Source organism: Vicugna pacos, chromosome X (genome assembly GCF_048564905.1).
Source record: "Vicugna pacos chromosome X, VicPac4, whole genome shotgun sequence".
Taxonomy (NCBI): Eukaryota; Metazoa; Chordata; class Mammalia; order Artiodactyla; family Camelidae; genus Vicugna; species Vicugna pacos.
The window spans coordinates 13991202-14006792 of record NC_133023.1 but is presented as its reverse complement, the minus strand read 5'-3'; the positions used below and the strand labels follow the sequence as shown (position 1 = coordinate 14006792).

Here is a 15591-nt window from a genome sequence, read left to right as displayed (position 1 = left end):
AAGAGCCATTAGTCATCATAGCAGGTCGATTTGTGTTCTTGTGAAGACAGTCCTTGGCTCCGAATTATTACCCAATCCAGTGGATATTTATAGATACAGTCAAATTAGCCTCCTCTTTAGTTCCAAGAGAATATAGGTTACTTTTAACTAGGCAGTCATTTAAAGGACAAATGTAGACAGTCTTAAATGAAAATACATTTGATCACACTACCTTGTGAAGTGCGGGATTCTCTGTACGATCTGGAAGTGAGAGAGGAGCTGTAGAACGAGTTACACTGTGATCTGTCTCCTGCACCTGACCTTCAACTTTCCTGCCCTGTGTTTCTGTAATGCTTATCTTACTCTGCTGCAGACTGGAGTAAAACTGCTACTAATGGTTTAAAGAAGCAAACTGTAAACCAAGGAGTCTCCAGCTCTTCAAATTCCTTACAGTCAAACAGTAACTCCACCCACTCCACCACGCTGCTAGTGAACAATGAGTGCTCAGGACTCATGAGCGGGAATGGTACGTATGTCTCAGTATAGTATTTCTTAAGCTCACGTTTGTTTTACTAAAGTAGTTTTATCCTTTAATGGCATTTTTGCTAAGCAAAGTGAATAATTACACATGACTAGTGGATCAAAATGTGGTTCCCTTATAAAAGAGTAAGTTTATTAATCCAAATTTATTCATTTTAGAGCAATTTTTTTAAGATTTAGGTTTTTTTTAAGATTTAGTTTTTTATGATGGGAATTGATTGACAACCTAAAAGTTTTAATGTTGCAAATCCTGACTTAAGTATTGCCCAAAGACTTCAGTCTTATGCTATTTCTGTGCAAGCAGTACCTAAAATAGTCGGTAAGACTATATTGATTTTTAGTATATCTATAGTTATACACATCTTCAACACTTTTAAACCTTCCTATTTTTTGCTTGCCGTGTTTGTTCATTCTTTTCCACAGTGTCACTGCCTTGTGACAGTGCCTAAATCCTCATGAATATATCAAATACTGAAAGATGAATTGTGACCAGTACTGGTGACCATATATATATGTATGTCTCAGATCATTGCCACTGTGCCTCCTTAACTCATTAACTCTGACATTTCTAGCCAAAACTCCCATTACGTTTTCTTTCTTTCATAAGACTGGGCTGTTCATTACTCATAAAAACTTATTTCTGTCTTCTTTGGCTTCTTAATATAGCTTTTGCATTTTTATAAAAACTTAAATTCTGCTGGTATACTTTCTCCTTCCTGGAGAATTTGCCTTTACTTATCATTTTAGAATATTAGTTATTTTCATGACAAATTCAAAGAAATTTGTTCTTTCAAGAAGGTTCATATACCTAACAAATAGTTTTCCAGCCTCTCATAGATGCAAGGTCCTTCTGAGACTTTTAAATGCAAGACTTTTAAAATAAAATAGAATGCTCTAAATCAAGGCTTCTCAACCTTGGCACAGTAAACATTTGGGGCTAGATAACTCTTTGTTGTGGGGGACTGTCCTGTGCATTTGGGGAGGTTTAGCAACATTCCCTGGTCTCCACCCACCAGATACCACTAGCACCCACCCACTCATCCCAAGCTGTGACAACTGAAAATGTCTTCTAATATTGTGAAATGTTCCCTGAGGGGTAAAATCCCCACCCGTTTATTGAGAACCATTGCTGCATAAGATGAGAAATAGCTGCCATGCGGCCTTAGCTCTTTACTGTAGATCCAGGGGGAGAGCTGGGCTCTAGGCCACATGGCTCTATCAGGAATGACTCAGTGTAGGCAAACAGAGTAGAAGCAGTGACAATCAAGGCTGTTTAATAAGTTAGAGTGAGAAACCAGTTCCAAGTAGAGAAATCAGAGGTGTGAGCTAAGTCATCAAGAATCCTAAGAATCCCAACAAATCAGTAAAGCCTACTGCTTTGGATAGAAGTGTTTGAAGCTCTTAAAGCCAGATTTTTCCATATTCTAGAAAGAACTCAGGGATAACACCTCACTTGCCTAGGCTATCAGTATGTTGCCGTCCTTTGGGGACTCAGATTCAATGAAAGCAGCACATTTTGCACAGCTGTTTGACATGGCTGATTTGACACCGCTGTTTCTGTTGGCTGACAGTGAGGATGGGGTATATTTTAAGCCACCAAAACGGCCACATGTTTAATATCAGGTAACCTGCACATTGGATGGACATCACTGACTCCTCAGTCCACACATCAGGATCTCGGATGGAAGAGAGAAAAAGAAGCTGGAAGTTTAATGGTGTGTTTATTATACCAGGTCAAATGGTTCCTGCACCAAAATGTCCTCAAACGAAAATGCCGAAGTCAGGACAGCAGCCTCAGACAGTTGCATGCCCTACTTGAGCTATGCCCAGAAATGGAGCTGTGTTAACCATATCCATCACCTGTTTGTGTGACACTACATATTTCAGTTATGTGCTAGGGGCTTGGCTACCAGCAGCCGTCTCACTCAGTACACAGGACCACAGGCTCAGTTTGGAAGAAACATCACATGTTGACTCTGCCACTTCTGAGCCATGTAACCTTGAGCAAAGCACTTTCTGAAACCTTAGTTTCATCGTCTGTGAAATAGGGGTAATAATAGGGCTCATCCTGTCGGATAATAAATGAGATAATAAAGTTCTCAGCACTTATTATTAGTATAATTGTGGCATGAACTAGCAATGGACTTGTTATTCAGCTTTCTATGTTGTCTTCAAATGGTGTAATGGTCAGAAAGATGGTGCCAAGTAGCTAGAGGGTCCCAACGGCTGTGTCCACCCCACCCCCCAACACACACTCACACACACACACAGTTCAGGGCCTGCTTGGGCTGGAGGAGGCCCAGCTGCTCCCTAGCCTGGACTCTGAGGTTGGAGTTGATAGTTTCCTCTTGGGAATCAGTTGTATCCTGATTTAATCAGAGGGCTGGTTTAGTCTATGAGAGACAATTTTTTTCTTTCCAGGACTGTTGTCACTCTGGGTTTCTCTGTACAAACTTTTGTTTTGTAGGAATCTTAGGGAATCAAGAATGGTATAAGAGATCTCTGTTAACTTTTGGGGGAGATCAGAATATTACCTTAGGTTATTTTACACATATGCTACTATTTGAAGTCAATATATGTTCAACCAGAGTTAGGAAACAGGCCTTTTAAAATCTAATATACTGCTTGGCTTCATATTTTGACCATTTAATTTTTTTTAAGTTGCCATAGAGACCTGGTTTCTGAATCATTCTCCAATTTTTTTTTTTGCTTATTTTAAGTGATCTTAGGAAAGGAATGAAAAGTAAATATGACAATATATTTGTTTTTTAAGAAAAAAAGACATGTGCATGTGTGTACTTAAGAAGAAAGTGATGTTTAAGTTTGTTTATTTTTTAAATGCTTTCTGTGGATACTTCCACTGGTTTTGTTTTTCCTCATATAGGGAATGCTTCTACAGAGAAGAATGGTGTTTCCTTCAGTGTTCAGAACGGAGATGTGTGCCTTCATGATTTCACTGGAAAACAGCACATGTTTAACGAGAAAGAAGATTCCTGCAATGGTAAAAGCCGTATTGCTCTAAGAAGGACTTCAAAGCGGGGAAGCTTACATTTTATTGAGCAAATGTGATTCCTTTTCTGAAAATCAAAGCATGTTGCTTGACAGTGTGAAAATGTCCAGTTTTACCTTTTACACAATGTGAGTTGTATGAAAATCAACTAATTTTATACTCAGCAACCTCTGACGGAACATAAGCTAATTGAGGGCAATGGTTACTATTGGAAGAGGAAACCAAAACATTATACCATGGTTCTTAGACTTTTGTGATTTGGTTTCTTATCCTTCATTTTAAAAGAAGATTGATTTTAAACAACACACTATGAATAAGACTCATTTTAAAAAAATCAAAGTAGTTCATTTCCAGCCCCATTTACAGAGGCTAAGTTATCTTTGATAACATCATATAAAGCCACTGTTGACTTCAGCCTGCTGGTGAGTTTCGCTGTGCATGCCTTTGTTGTAAATAAGCTAAATTCTAGTGACCCCACATGTCAAAAATCTTATTTCCACATTTTTGGTATTTATTTTCTACTGTGTAAATTTCTTTCTTTGTAGAATCGTGGTTGTGTTGTTGTGTCTAATGTGATAATTCAGAAAATCTTTGCTGGTTCAGTGAATTCTAAAGCTCCTTTTGGAGACTGTATGGGATATGAAATACAGGAACTTCTCGGAAATCTAGAAATGACGCCAGCCAGACTGGAAAAATGTAAGCAGACAGTGCCACAATTAGCTCATACAGTGCCTTGGAGTGAGTTAGAAAAAGGTGGGCAGACACAGCCCAATGGGCTCATGATTTGGCAGGCAGAGTGGGGGCCATATTTTAGCCCCATTCACCCGTTTGGGTGTACCCTTGTTCAGGGTACAACCTGTACAACTGTACACAGCATCTAATACAGTTACCTGTCTCCTGTCATCATCCCTAATCATCAATTTATGGAATCTGCACCAAGATGTTTAGCTTAATGCCTTGGTCACAGAGAGGGATGGAACTGTAATCTTGACCATATGGCAGGAAAATTGTGAGTGTAGAGGAGATACATACACTGCCACTTCCGAAATCCCCAGAGCCTTTCAGAAAAGGGGAGTTAGAGTCATATTACTTTTTAAAAGAGATGTACATAAGGCAAAAAAAATCATATTGCTGTTCTTTAAAAGGCAACTGCATGGTACTTTGTTGATTATTATGATTGGTACACTCTGGCCAGCCAGAGCTATAATTATTTTTTAAAATAATTGTCTTGAAGAATGTATAGTGACAAGGGGGAGCAGCTATTGGGAACAGTGAACTATCCTGCAATGCTGTTGTTTCCATACATGTCAAACCCTGATTGCTCCTAGTCATAGTGGGTCTATCTTGCTTCCCACCTACAGCTGCTTGAGCAGTGTCTCAAGTGTGTCCTTATTAGGAACATTTCAAAACCCTTTAGTTAGGTCTTTCACCAAGGTTCCCTTGCATATATTTCAAGTGAATGTTGTATCCCAGACTAACCATAATAATAACGTAATACACTTCTGTGAGTGCTGATTTGTCTTTGCAATATTTCTTCTCCAATTTATTTAATTGCCTTGTATTTATATGTTAGAATCAACAAAAATGTTAAAATCGCCAAAATAAATTTGCAGTTAAGTCCTTTAAGTTTGAGAACTTTCACACAAAGAAAACGTCTGTGATTTCTTTCCCTGGCGGTGGAGCATGGAAGCAATTGGACCGGCCTGATGAAGACAAACTGAACAGTAACCTCCTTTGGCAGGCAGCCAGGCCATAGCAAATTCTGCATGGTCAGGGCACATCACATGGATTGTTGTATTATTTAAGAGCCAATAGCAAGAAAGCAAAAAGCATGTGAGATGATGGATTTGGTTGAGTGACACAGATTTACGTTATGGAATTTCTAAAATGAACTTGGTTAAGGACCATACATAGGGGACCCAGCTGAGCAGGACTCATTTTCTTTCATTCATTCATTCAGTACTGAGCTACAACTATATGTTCAACACTGTACCAGGCACAGGAGGAGATACCAAAGACTGTTTCAATGAGTAATTTATAATCTAGTTAGAAAAACATGACACACATGAAAACAGTAACAATATGAGGCAATACATTATTGTCAAATGATGATGAAAACAGCTATGATTTATGAACTACTTTTTCATGAGCCAAGCTTGGTGGTAAGTGATTTATATTTATCCTCTTGAGCATAGCCACCCTAGGAGGTAGGTGCTATTACTACCCCCATTTTACAAATGAGAACATTGAATTTCAAACAGCTAGAACAGCATGCCAAATCTCACACCACTTGTAAATGACAGAACTGGAATTTGAACTCAGTTGGAAGTGACTCCAAGATCTAAATTCTTACTAAAGAAACTGTCATGGAAATTCAGAGTATGGGGAGGGCTAATAGGGAAAATTTGGGCTGGCCCTTAAAGACAGGCTTCAGATAGGCAAGGAGGTGGAGGAAAAAGCTTACTGGGTCAAGCATACAGTAAATGCATGGAGACTAGCAAAAGGCTTGTGGAAACCATTATATTAGGCGAGCAGTCCACTGGAATTCACATGGGACCAGATTTTGGTGGAAAATTAATACTGAGCAGAAAATTGTAAAAGTTGTAGGTAATTATCAGCCACGAGAAACTAATGCCAAGTTTCAAGATGTAGGCCTGGAGATGGACTGCAGGTCAGGCCCACTGAGCTTCTCCCAGGTGGCTAGGGGCGAGGCCGCAGGCGCAGGGGACAGCTGGGGGGCACTACCCTGTCCAGTCGGCCACTTTCCCTTTCCCCCTGGGCCACACTACTCTGCTTCCGCACGACGGCAGAGACGCGACCAGGGGCAAAGCTACGATTCTGGCCCGCGGAGGGGCGCCCAGGCGATTGCGATGGGCGAGCCTATTTCTCCCACCTCTGGAGAGGTTAGCAGCCCATCCTGGGGGTCGGTCGCTGGGGAAGGCAGCCTTGTCCGCTGCCGGGAGACGGTCCTTCATCTCCCCAACTGGGAGCGTTCTGCTCCGCGGGGGCGGGGGCGGCAGCGGAGCTAGAGGGCTGGGCCGGGGATGGGGTTGTGAGCTCATCTCAGGGCGGGGCGGGGCGGGACCTCTAGCGACCGAGCGTGTTTAGGGGCGTTTTGGGCCCCTAGTGCAACCGTCCCCCGAACCTTGCTCCACGGCCCCGGCTCCGCGGGTTCCGCTTTGCGCCGGGGGCGGGTCCAGGGGGGCGGGTCCAGGGCGTCCAGGTGCCCGCGACGGAAGGGCCTGTTTCAATAGCCCCGGCTAAGGTCGGGGGGCGGCGCAGAGGTAGGAGGCTCAGAAAGACAAACTGATTCCTGCCCGGAGCTAGGTTCTCCGCTGCTCTTGCGGGCAACCTCGTTTTCCTTCCCCAGGGGGCCGCCACTCGGAGGGTTCCGTTCCGCGGCGGAGGCGTGGCCGGGGGCGGGGCTGCGAGTGGGCTGCGGCAGGCGGGTTAGATAGGGTTGGCTGACTGCCCGAAGACAAAAAAGGCTCGACGAGGGCATAGTCGCTCCACACCCGGAACCAAGTTCCGCGCTTCTCCCGCGGGGCCGCCCGGGACGCACGAGCGTCGGTAGCGCGGCGGGCCTGGTCAAGGCGGGGCCGCCATAGCGCCAGCCCCTGTATCCGCCCCCGCGCCTTTCAGCCGTAAGAAACTAGTTGGCTCGTTTTCCATTCATACTTAGATTCTGTCATTTAAAGAAGTCCCTACCTCTTACCACCGGGCTCTCTCCTGAGAACTGCCCGAGGCTCTGAGTGCTTGGGAACCAGACCCGCTAGGTGGCCGCACCTCCACGCAGCAAGTCGAACGCCACTGCCCGGGAGCATAGCGGAGATGAGGAGCAGGAGCAACTCCGGGGTCCGCTTGGATGGATACGCACGGCTGGTGCAGCAAACCATCCTGTGTTACCAGGTAAGGAGGGACCCCTAAGTGCCCTCTCAAGGCATTTATTCTACTACCCAGCCCCCTCTTGTGTTCTGAGACTGCGGTTAAGAGGTTTCCTCTTTAAATCTAGTCCTTACTGGCCGTTGTTTACTCCCCACCTCCATTACCACCCCGTCCACTTTACGAGTCAGAGGACCGAAGGGCTGTGCGGCTACGCTTTACAGAATTCTTTGACCACTGTTTGGGATCGAAGATATAAAGAGCCCCGTGGGTGCGCTGGGTACAAAATGCATCTTTTTGCACTGACTCTGCTTCTTTTGGATCGAGGAGGTGTGTGTAGGTTGAACAGAGCACACTTAATGAGGATGGTGAACTCTGGACTGGGAGGACGGCAGACAGGAGTGAAGAAGCTCCCGAGGTCTGCATCTCACTCCGGGTGTGGGGCGACTGCTGCTGTCCCACTCTTGTTAGAGACTACCTTCTAGGGCTTTAGGGCTTACTCTGGTTGCTATTTTACAGATGAGAAAACTGAGGGCCAAAAAAGTTACTGCGGATAGTAGGGTCAGACCCAAACGTAGGTTTTGCTCCCAAGTTGAAGGGAATCTGTGAAGCTGCCCATGTTGTCTGGCTCCTGTTTTTTATTACCGGCTAAGGTTTTATGTGGGCCCATCATGTAAGACCACTGGACTATTTTTATTCCTAGTGAAGACAACAGCTATGTTGCTTGCCCTTAATCAACAGCAACTATTTATAGGACCTCCATGTCAGAGAAGGAAGGAAGGGGCATTCTACGATTAGATGCCTGGCCTTCAAGATGGGAGCCATGGTCACTCCCAAGCCAGTGACCGTTTTCCCTTTAGTCAGTTTCTTAGCCTTGTTTCTTCATCCAGGAAATATTTATTGTGTATCTATTATATGCAAGGCACTCTGTTGCTGGGCTTACAGAGAATAAACGCTTGCAGTGCAGTGAGATGTATACGTAGGAAATAGGTCCAGAGTCCCTTGTCTGAAGTTCTTGGGGCCAGATGTGGTTTGCAAGTCAGAAATGTTTGGATTTTAGGGAGGTAGTATACATATATATTCTCTAGTAACTGCAGTGGAGTCTGGCAGCACCCCTTAATCAAACACATGATTATTTTCCACATCAGAATATGAATATTCACACTGAGTAGGAAAATTAAAGACTGAATATAGTTTCACAACAGTTCAGGTCACCTTTTGCCACCAAACAAGCTTGCTACAAACTTATGAAAACACTTTAAATTTTCAGAGTATACTAGCTTTTGAAATTGCACGTGAGGACTGTGGTCCTTATTTGTGGGTGCTTAGCCCAGTTTGGGGAGCAGGGAGGAGTCCTGGAAGAGATGACGTTCAAGTTGAGAACTGAAGGAGGAGAAGGCAGGCAAATGGGGGTGATCTGGTGATTTTTTTCCCTTCCTCTTTGGAATATAATTACTTTCACAAAGTGTTTTAAAATTCAAGTTGAAATCCTTTCCCTTCACTACTGTGGTGGAAGGAGCTTTAAGGAGAACTGATCAAGCTTGGTTCTTGTGTCACACCCAGGTTTGAAGCTCTGCCTTGAACAGTTTGGGTGAGTTTTACCCAACCTCTCTGAGTCCATGCCCTTATCTATAAAATGGGGATAATAACACCTGCCTCCCTCAAGGTATTGTGAAGAAAAGATGAGTGCCCGGTATGTTACCTGGCCCTCAGTAGGCAATTAGTAAATAGTGAGCGCTGTTGTGGTGTTATGACTTTGATAGAGGCCACACATACCCAGGCCACAAGTCCTCGCCTCACCACCCTGGCCCATGATGCTCCCTTTCCTGAAGGCCCTGTTACAGCTACTAATTGCTCTCTGGTCTTTGAACATAATTATGTCTTCCCATTGATGCGGTGAGATTCTTAAGCACAGAGACCTCATCAGTTTTGTTCCTTTTGCATCAAGCAGTGCTCTCAGCACATGAAAAGTACCCTTATGTCCTTGTTGATAAAATACTTTCTGCAGGCTCTGTGCCATTTTAGTGACCCAGCTATTGATCCAAGCTTACCTTCCCCCAGGAGCAAAAGAACTGTCTTCCCATTAAAGCAAATCTGCAGCATTGGACTTTCCTCTCCAACATTTTAATGATTAAAAAAAAGTTGTCTGCGCCTTTAGTTGTATTTATTTTGGGAGTAGTTGGTGATACACCCTCATGTTTGCCCTGTTTTTCTCTTCCTGACTTAATAGTCAAGCTCTTCTGGTTAACCAGAACACTCCAAGTACGGTTCTGCTGGGAAATCCATGAGTCTGCACGTGCAGAGTCGCATTCCTTCCCACCTTCCCCCACCCGGCCCCCACCCCACTCCAACAACTAGTCTTCACAGGTGTAGTGCTCTAATCCATTTAGCACCTCGTTGTCTTCTGAGTGATCCTAGGCAGGTCACCTCTATACTCTGTAAAAATGAATGAGCAATTTTGTGCTGTGTGTATTTTACCACAATAAAAAAATTGAGTGGTTTCTAAAGTTTGTTCTATCTCCCAGCTCCTGTAGATATGCGCAGATGCTTATGAGGCATTTTTCAATGTCAGCTGATACAAACGTTGACCTCTGTTTCTGATTTGCTTTTTTTAATTGAAGTATAGTTGATTTACAATATTATGTTATTTTCAATTGTGATAACTTGGTGATTCAGTATTTTTATAGATTATATTCCACTTAAAGTTATTACAAAATAAGGGCTATATTTCCCAGTGCTATACAATATATCATTGTAGCTTATTTATTTTATACATAGTACTTTTACCTCTTAATCCCCTCCTCCTGTCTTGCCTCTCCCCCTCCCCTCTCCCCACTAGTAATTATTAACTTGTTCTCTTTTTGTGTGTCTGTTTCTGTTTTGTTATATTCATTTATTTGCATTTTTTAGATTCCACGTATAAGTGATAACATACAATATTTGTCTTTCTCTGGCTTATTTCACTAAACATAATATTCTGTAAATCCACCCATGTTGTTGCAAATAGCAGAATTTCATTCTTTTTTATGGCTGAGTAGTGGTCCATTGTGTGTGTGTGTGTGTGTTTGTGTGTGTGTATCACATCTTCTTTATCCATTCATCTGTTGATGGACACTTAGGTTGCTTCCATACTTTGGATATTGTAAATAATGCTGCTATGAACATTGGGATGTACATATCTTTTCTAATTACTGTTTTTGTTTTCTTCAGATATATACCCAGGAGTGGAAGTTCTGGATTATACAGTAATTCTGTTTTTAGTTTTTTGAGGTCCATACTGTTTTTCATAGTGGCTGCACCAATTTACATTCCCATCAGCAGTATATCAGGATTCCCTTTTTTCCACATCCTTGCCAATATTTGTTATTTGTGTTCTTTTTGATGATAGCCATTCTGACAGGTATGAGGTGATATCTCATTGTGATTTTGATTGGCATTTCTCTGATGATTACTGATGTTGAGCTCTTTAAACTGAGATCAACTTACATTGATTTCACTTATTGGCAATCATTTAGCGTTAAATATATCAAACTCATAATCATTTGTTAGAGGTAATGGTATGTTCATATCAACTAGCATGTCAACTAATTCCTTTTCCTGTGTCTGTGAAAGAGAATTTTTTCCATTAGTCATTTGCCAAATGTACTTACTGCTAAATATTATTTGAATCTTTAAGGCAAAGAAGGGAAGGGCTATATTTACAAAAGGATCCTTTTTGCAGGATTGGTTTTGAATATATGGAGAGTATAAATATATACTCTAGGGAGTATCTTCAAATATGTGTTGACTTAAAAAATAAAAAAAGAAATTCCTAGATTTATTTTGGCCTAGATAAGAAATAATAAGTTTGTACATTTGTTCAATATCAGCTGTTATAAGGTTCCTTCAAAAAAGTGTTACGTTCAAAGTGGTGATAAGAGAATATGAATCAGAAAGAAAAATAATGAGCAAGGCAGTGTTCACTGTAACTGCAAGTTATTTGGTATAAAAAGCAGATAATTAAGAGACCAGGACAGTAAGTAAATTTAAAAGGAGGAGAATGGGATAACTAAAACATGCAATATGGAACAAATAGTAGTAATAATAAAGACTAGTTTGGGGGAAGGTTAAAAGAAGATATAATTGAATACTGGAAAATAATAACATGGCAGAAGAATGGGAGGAGACTGGAGTTAAACCTGTTTTTTTTTTTTTTAAATTTTAAAGATATATGTGTATAAGAGACAAATCTAAAACAGAAGATACTGAAAGTTTGAATGTAATTTAGTGGGATAAGATATACTAGGAAAATGCTAACCAAAAAGAAGTTGGTGTAATTATACTTACATCAAACAGAAGATTCTGAAATTTTAAAAATTCTATTATTAAGAATAAAAAATGTAAAAAAAAGAATAAAAAATGTTATCACCACATGATGAAAGAGTAATTCACCAAAAACTAAAGCAATTCTAAACCCATAGAATACTAACACTAATACTAACAACTTTAAAATACATAAAGCAAAACTTGACTTAATTGTTAACAAATCCATAATCAGAGTGGAAGTTTAAAATTCCCTTCTCTGAGATACTGATGTATCAAATAGACAAATAAGTAGGACATAGAAAATGTGAGCACTTCCATAAGAAACAAACTTGATCAAGTATATATACATTAGAATCTTGTGCACCACCAACAGAAAATACTTATTCGTTTTAACCTTGCAAAGTATATTTTTCAGAAATCGATGACAAATTAAGGTATAAGGGAAATCTCAAAAAATACTAAAGAATCAACTTTATGCACACCACATTTTTTGGGCAAAATGCAAGAAAATTAGAGAGCAATAACAAATAACTGCTAAAGCCTCCCCCCCCCAAAAATGTTTGAAATCTTACTAAGCCCACTTCTAAACATATCTAAATAGATCACAGATATATGTGTCGTGTGTATATATATATATATATATATATATAAAATGTCATATATCTAAGAAGAAATTATAATGGAAATTATGAAATATTTAGAACTGAATGAAAACAAAAGCATTCCAAATACCATTTTATGGGATATAGCTAAAGTGAGATTTGAAGAGAAATTTGTATCATGAAATGTATAATTAGAAAAGAAGGAAGATTTAAAAATTAATGACCTCAAATTGAGAAAAAGACAACAGTGTACCCAAGAAAATAGATGAAAGGAAATAGTAAAGACAGGACGAACAATTAATGTAATATAAAATAGATAATAAAGATTGACAAAACCAAAAGCTAATTGTTTTGAAAAGGCTAATAAAAAGGCAAACTTTTGTCAGGGTTGATGGTGGGATGGGAAAAGGGACAAATAAACAGTATTAGGAGAAAATGGGAAAATACTATGAATAATTTTGGCAGTAAATTTTTTTTATTGAAGTATAAATACAGTGGTTTACAATGTTGTGTTAACTTCTGGTGTACAGCATAGTAATTCACTTATACATATATATATTCCTTTTAATATTCTTTTTCATTATAGGCTATTGCAAGGTATTGAATATAGTTCCCTGTGCCATACAGTAGAACCTTGCTGTTTATCCATTTTACATATGGTAGTTAGTATCTGCAAATCCCAAACTCCCAATTTATCCCTCCATCACCTCCTCTTCCCTCCTGGTAACCACAATTTTGTTTTCTGTCTGTGAATCTGTTTCTGTTTTGTAAATAAGTTCATTTGTCTGATTTCTTTTAGATTCCATGTATAAGTGATATATGATCACTATCTCCAGATTCATCCATGTTGCTGCAAATGTTATTTTATTTTTCACGGCTGAGTAGTATTCCTGTGTGTGTGTGTGTGTGTGTGTGTGTGTGTGTGTGTGTGTATCTTTTTTATTCAATCATCTGTCTGTAGGCATTTAGATTGCTTCCACGTCTTGGCTATTTGGCAGTAAATTTGAAAACATAAATGACAGTTTTCTAGATAAGTGTTACCAATGTAAACTCAAGAAAAAATTACATCCTAATTAAACTGTAACCATTAAAGAGATTGAATTAGTCAAAAAAAAAATCCTAGTTCAAGATGAGTTTAGGACCAAGAAACATTTAGAGGTTTATTTATTCATTCATCTTTGAAGGCTAAGGAATTTGGCTTTTATTCTGAGTAGAAAGGGAAACCCTGAGAGGGCTTTGAGCAGAGGAATGGCATCATCTGAATGAGGTTTGGAAAGAATCACTCCACCGGCTGCATAGAATATTGACTATAAGGGGTCAAAATGCAAAGCAGAATGACCAGTTAGGAAGCTTCTACAATTGGAGCATGATGGCTCAGACAAGGTTGGTTCCAATAGAGACAGACAGAAATGGTGGAATTTGAGGGAAATTTTGAAGATGGAGACAAGTTTTACTGGTGGATTGAGTGTAAGGAAAGTAATTCAAGGAGTACCAGATGAATGAAAGGCTGATAATGGGTCAAAGTCAAGTAGCAACAAGACTGAGAGTTGACCATTAGGTTGGTAGAAGTCATTGGTGATCTTGTCAAGCAGCTTATGTGAATGTTAGAGGCAAAAATTGGTTGAAGTGAGCTCAAGAGATAATGGAGGAACACAAGCTAAAGATTTTGAGTTTAAACAATTCTTTTGAAGAGTCTGCTGTAAAGGAGAGCAGTGGTTGGGTGGAGATGTGAGGCTGAAAGGGGTTTATGTGAGAAATTATATACCTGGTGGAAATGATCTAGTAGACAGGGAAAAACATAATTCTAGAGTGAGAGTGGGAATTACTGGAACAAAGATTGTTTATCCATCAAAACAAGAGTGAAGGCAGAGTACAAGGGCACAACGTTCTCTCTTGATTGTTTCTACTTTCTCAGTGAAACACAAGGCACTGTCATTAGCCAGGAGTGAAGCTGGGGATGAGTTATCAGAGGTTTGAAGAGAGGAGAGAAGGTTTGAAATTATTGTCTAGAAGAAAGGAATGGATGGCCCAGGGATTTCTAGTATGATTGTTGGACAGGTCATTAATTTCAAGCAAGTTCAGTCAGTATGGCTGCATGTTTTTTTTTCTGGCTGTACAGGTGGCACCCCAAGCAGTAGGCAGAGTCTAAGTCAACCAGAGCTGGGGTTTCACCTGGTGAGTACAATGGAGTGAGAGAGGGGCAAGGAATTAACAGATGACCCCTATCTTAAATAAACTGTTTCAGATAAAAGATAAAGAGGGATAACTCTCAACTCCTTTTATATCCTAAGATACCATCGTCAAATAAGACATAATGAGAAATAGTTATGGGGAAAATTCACTTATGAATATTGATGCAAAAATACAAAATAAAATACTAATGACATGAATCTAGCAATGTATAAAAAATACATCATGATCAAGTAAAGTTTATCCCAGTAATACAAGGAAATTTACTTTAAGAAAATCTATTAATATAATTTACCACATTAATAAATTAAAAGGAAAAAGGCTTTAACTTTATCTGTAACATTTTATTTCTTTTTTAAAAAGGAAGGAATCTGGTACCGTTATGGTGGGATGCTTTCATTTGTTGAATCTGAGTGAGGGTATTGGTTATGTTGTTCTCTCTGCTTTCCTATATGTTTGAGATTTTTATTATATTATAAAAATTAAGGCCATATTAGTAAACATAGTCTAGGAGTAGCCTAGGAGTCAGCTTGGATTCCTTCTGTTCCCTCATGCCCCACCAAAAAGTGAGAGAATGTACTAATCAATTAGATTATCAAAATCTATCTCAGCTCCACCCACTTCTCACCATGTCCACTGCTACCACCCTAGTCCAGGCCACCATCATCTCATGCCTGGACTGTCCCTCTTGCCTCCTGATTCATTCTCTGCTTCCACTCTTGGCCCCTCCTCCCCAGCAGTAAGCAACCTTACATCAAGCACCAGACTACACTGCTCTCCCTTAGGCTCCACCAAGGAAGAAGACCTCCCTCGCCTCCCTCCTTGATGCCCTCATAGCAGGACACACATCCCCTTTGCTGCACTTAACTAAGTTGGAATTTTACATCTATTTGTGTGATTTGAAATGAATGAATTCCCACTAGACTATAAAGTCTGCTGTGTAGGACCAAGGATTTCTTTTTGATTACCATTTTATCCGTGGCACTTAGTACTTGGCAGTTGTAGAGATTTTAAAAACCGTTGTTGATTGAATGAATAAATGAATGAAATAAAATGCTTACCACATAGTCTGTGTACTGTAGT

The 15591-nt window shown here is 40.2% G+C and overlaps 2 protein-coding genes across 4 annotated transcripts in view; both read left to right on the top strand.

Annotated features, from left to right (window-relative positions):
• ADGRG2 (adhesion G protein-coupled receptor G2) overlaps positions 1–5160 on the top strand; it is a 113701-nt gene extending 108541 nt beyond the window's left edge. The window contains exons 26-27 of the mRNA XM_072956393.1: positions 353–505; positions 3404–5160. Of these exons, the coding sequence (XP_072812494.1) occupies positions 353–505; positions 3404–3588 (338 nt within the window). The 3' untranslated portion in view covers positions 3589–5160. The remainder of the gene's footprint in view (positions 1–352; positions 506–3403) is intronic.
• Positions 5161–6737: 1577 nt separating this feature from the next.
• The window catches only part of PHKA2 (phosphorylase kinase regulatory subunit alpha 2), a 75248-nt gene continuing 66394 nt past the window's right edge, over positions 6738–15591 (top strand). Inside the window, exons 1-2 of one of the 3 annotated variants that reach the window (XM_006217695.4) lie at positions 6738–6813; positions 7212–7438. In XM_006217695.4, the coding sequence (XP_006217757.1) occupies positions 7361–7438 (78 nt within the window). In that variant the 5' untranslated portion in view covers positions 6738–6813; positions 7212–7360. Of the gene's footprint in view, positions 6814–7013; positions 7439–15591 lie in introns of those variants that run through there. The other 2 variants (XM_072955725.1, XM_072955726.1) reach the window with 2 other exon arrangements.